General features: G+C 42.9%; 1 protein-coding gene across 1 annotated transcript in view; it reads left to right on the forward strand.

The window, feature by feature from the left end:
* ITGB1 (integrin, beta 1 (fibronectin receptor, beta polypeptide, antigen CD29 includes MDF2, MSK12)) overlaps positions 1–4,170 on the forward strand; it is a 40,414-nt gene that overhangs the window by 25,058 nt on the left and 11,186 nt on the right. The window contains exons 11-12 of the mRNA XM_011993310.1: positions 3,648–3,886; positions 4,104–4,169. Coding sequence (XP_011848700.1) covers positions 3,648–3,886; positions 4,104–4,169 — 305 coding nt within the window. The remainder of the gene's footprint in view (positions 1–3,647; positions 3,887–4,103; position 4,170) is intronic.

Raw genomic sequence — 4,170 nt, forward strand, 5'->3', positions numbered from 1 at the left:
TGTGAATCCATCTGGTCCTGGACTTTTTTTGGTTGGTAGGCTATTAATTATTGCCTCAATTTCAGAGCCTGTGATTCGTCTATTCAGAGATTCAAGTTCTTCCTGGTTTAGTCTTGGGAGGGTGTATGTGTCCAGGAATTTATCCATTTCTTCTAGGTTTTCTAGTTTATTTGCATAGAGGTGTTTATAGTATTCTCTGATGGTAGTTTGCATTTCTGTGGGGTCGGTGGTGACATACCCTTTATCATTTTTTATTGCGTCTTTTTGATACTTCTCTCTTTTCTTCTTTATTAGTCTTGCTAGTGGTCTATCAATTTTGTTGATCTTTTCAAAAAACCAGCTGCTGGATTCATTGATTTTTTTTGGAGGTTTTTTTTTTTGTCTGTCTCCTTCAGTTCTGCTCTGATCTTAGGTATTTCTTGCCTTCTACTAACTTTTGAATATGTTTGCTCTTGTTTCTCGACTTTTAATTGTGATGTTAGGGTGTCAATTTTAGATCTTTCCTGCTTTCTGTTTTGGGCATTTAGTGCTATAAATTTCCCTCTACACACTGCTTTAAATGTGTCCCGGAGATTCTGGTATGTTGTGTCTTTGTTCTCGTTGGTTTCAAAGAATATGTTAATTTCTGCCTTCGTTTCGTTATGTACCCAGTAGCCATTCAGGAGCAAGTTGTTCAGTTTCCATGTAGTTGAGCGGTTTTGAGTATCTTAATCCTGAGTTCTAGTTTGATTGCACTGTGGTCTGAGAGACAGTTTGTTATGGTTTCTGTTCTTTTACATTTGCTGAGGAGTGCCGCACTTCCAAATATGTGGTCAATTTTGGAATAAGTGTGATGTGGTGCTGAGAAGAATGTATATTCTGTTGACCTGGGGTGGAGAGTTCTGTAGATGTCTGTTAGGTCTGCTTGGTGGAGAGCTGAGTTCATTTCCTGGATATCCTTGTTAACTTTCTGTCTCGTTGATCTGTCTAATGTTGACAGTGGAGTATTAAAGTCTCCCATTATTATTGTGTGGTGAGTCTCAGTCTTTTTGTAGGTTTCTAAGGACCTACTTTATGAATCTGGGTGCTCCTGTATTGGGTGCACATATATTTAGGATAGTTAGCTCTTCCTGTTGAGTTGATCCCTTTTCCATTATGTAATGGCCTTCTTTGTCTCTTTTGATCTTTGTTGGTTTAAAGTCTGTTTTATCAGAGACTAGGATTGCAACCCCTGCTTTTTTTTGTTTTCCATTTGCTTGGTAGGTCTTCCTCCATCCCTTTGTTTTGAGCCTGTGTGTGCCTCTGCACGTGAGATGGGTCTCCTTTATACAGCACACTGATGGGTCTTAACTCTTTATCCAATTTGCTGATCTGTGTCTTTTAATTCAGGCGTTTCGCCCATTTACATTTAAGTTTAATATTGTTATGTGTGAGTTTGATCCTGTCATTATGATGTTAGCTGGTTATTTTGCTGGTTAGTTGATGCAGTTTCTTCCTAGCATCAATGGTGTTTCCAGTTTGGTATGTTTTTGCAATGGCTGGTACCGGTTGTTCCTTTCCATGTTTAGTGCTTCCTTCAGTAGCTCTTGTAAGGCAGGCCCGGTGGTGACAAAATCTCTCAGCATTTGCTCGTCTGTAAAGAATTTTATTTCTCCTTCACTTATGAAGCTTTGTTTGGCTGGATATGAAATTCTGGGTTGAAAGTTCTTTTCTTTAAGTATGTTGAATATTAGCCCCCACTCTCTTCTGGCTTGTAGAGTTTCTTCCGAGAGATCCGCTGTTAGTCTGATGGGCTTCCCTTTGTGGGTAACCCAACCTTTCTCTCTGGCTGCCCTTAACATTTTTTCCTTCATTTCAACTTTGATGAATGTGAAAATTGTGTGTCTTCAAGTTGCTCTTCTCGAGTATCTTTGTGGCATTCTCTGTATTTCCTGAATTTGAATGTTGGCCTGCTTTGCTGGGTTGGGGAAGTTCTCCTGGATAATGTCCTGAAGAGTGTTTTCCAACTTGGTTCCATTCTCCCCAACACTCTCAGGTACACCAATGAGACATAGATTTGTCTTTTTACATAGTCCCATATTTTTTGGAGGCTTTGTTCCTTTCTTTTTACTCTTTTTTCCTCTAACTTTCTCGCTTCATTTCATTCATTTGATCTTGAATCAATGATACCCTTCTTCCACTTGGTCAAATCGGCTACTGATGGTTGTGCATGTGTCACGTAATTCTTGTGCCATGGTTTTCAGCTCCATCGGGTCATTTAAGGTCTTCTCTATGCTGTTTATTCTGGTTAGCCATTCGTCTAATCTTTTTTCAAGGTTTTTAGCGTCTTTGCGATGAGTTCAAACATCCTCCTTTAGCCCGGAGAAGTTTGTTATTACCGATCATTTGTAGCCTTCTCTCAACTTGTCAAAATCATTCTCCGCCCAGGTTTGTTGCGTTGCTGTTGAGGAGCTGTGTCCCTTTGGAGGAGAAGAGGTGTCTGATTTTAGAATTTTCTGCATTTCTGCTCTGGTTTCTCCCCATCTTTGTGGTTTTATCTACCATGGGTGTCTTTGATGATGGTGACGTACAAATGGGGTTTTGGTGTGGTTGTCCTTTTTGTTTGTTAGTTTTCCTTCTAACAGTTGGGACCCTCAGCTGCAGATGATGGTGACATACAAATGAGGTTTTGGTGTGGATGTCCTCTCTGTTTGTTAGTTTTCCTTCTTTGTTAGTTTTCCTTCTAACAGTCAGGACCCTCAGCTGCAGGTCTGTTGGAGTTTGCGGGAAGTCCACTCCAGATCCTGTTTGCCTGGGTGTCACCCGTGGAGGCTGCAGAACAGCAAATACTGCAGAACGGAAAATGTTGCTGCCTGATCCTTCCTCTGGAAGCTTCATCTCAGAGGGGCACCTGGCTGTATGAGGTGTCAGTCGGTCCCTACTGGGAGATGTCTCCCAGTTAGGCTACTTGGGGATCAGGGACCCACTTGAGCTGGCAGTCTGTCCGTTCTCAGATCTCAAGCTCCATGCTGAGAGAACCACTATTCTCTTCAAAGCTCTCAGACAGGGACGTTTAAGTTTGCAGAAGTTTCTGCTGCCTTTTGTTCAGCTCTGCCCTGCCTCCAGAGGTGGAGTATACAGAGGCAGGCAGGCTTCTTTGAGCCACGTTCAAGCTTCCCGGCCGCTTTCTTTGCCTAGTCAAGCCTCAGCAATGGTGGACGCCCCCCCCCCAGCCTCACTGCCGCCTTGCAGTTCGATCTCACTGCTGTGCTAGCAGTGAGTGAGGTTCCGTGGGCGTGGGACCCTCCAAGCCAGGCGCGGGATATAATCTCCTGGTGTGCCATTTGCTAAAATTATTGGAAAAGCACAGTATTAGGGTGGGAGTGTCCTGATTTTCCAGGTACTGTCACAGCTTCCCTTGGCTAGGAAAGGGAATTCCCCAACCCCTTGCACTTCCCTGGTGAGGCGATGCCCTACCCTCGTTCGACTCACAGTCTGTGGGCTGCACCCACTGTCCGACAAGCCCCAATGAGATGAACCCAGTACCTCAGTTGGAAATGCAGAAATCACCTATCTTCTGCATTGCTCATGCTGGGAGCTGTAGACTGGAGCTCTTCCTATTCGGCCATCTTGGAACCTCTTAAATTATTTTTGTTTTGTGTGATTGCAATTTTGGAATGTTTCTTCAGGTGCAACGAAGGGCGTGTTGGTAGACATTGTGAATGCAGCACAGATGAAGTTAACAGTGAAGACATGGACGCTTACTGCAGAAAAGAAAACAGTTCAGAAATCTGCAGTAACAATGGAGAGTGCGTTTGTGGACAGTGTGTTTGTAGGAAGAGGGATAATACAAATGAAATTTATTCTGGCAAATTCTGCGAGTGTGATAATTTCAACTGTGATAGATCCAATGGCTTAATTTGTGGAGGTAAGTAAAGGACCTGAAGTGGTTGTAAGACGTGATCTCATCTAATGCCACAAAAAATCTAGAGTTTACTTGGTGCATAAGTAGAAAAGGGGCAGCTCGAGGGTCAGTTCTGCCCCAGGTATACTTCCTCACACGTTGTTGCTTATTTTACTTTTCAGTCAATACTGTGATTGTATATTTTTACCTTTAGTTTGAGAAATGGTATGCTTAATTGCAGGAAATGGTGTTTGCAAGTGTCGTGTGTGTGAGTGCAACCCCAACTACACTGGCAGTGCATGTGACTG

This window comes from Mandrillus leucophaeus, unplaced genomic scaffold, assembly GCF_000951045.1.
Source record: "Mandrillus leucophaeus isolate KB7577 unplaced genomic scaffold, Mleu.le_1.0 Scaffold429, whole genome shotgun sequence".
Lineage (NCBI taxonomy): Eukaryota > Metazoa > Chordata > Mammalia > Primates > Cercopithecidae > Mandrillus > Mandrillus leucophaeus.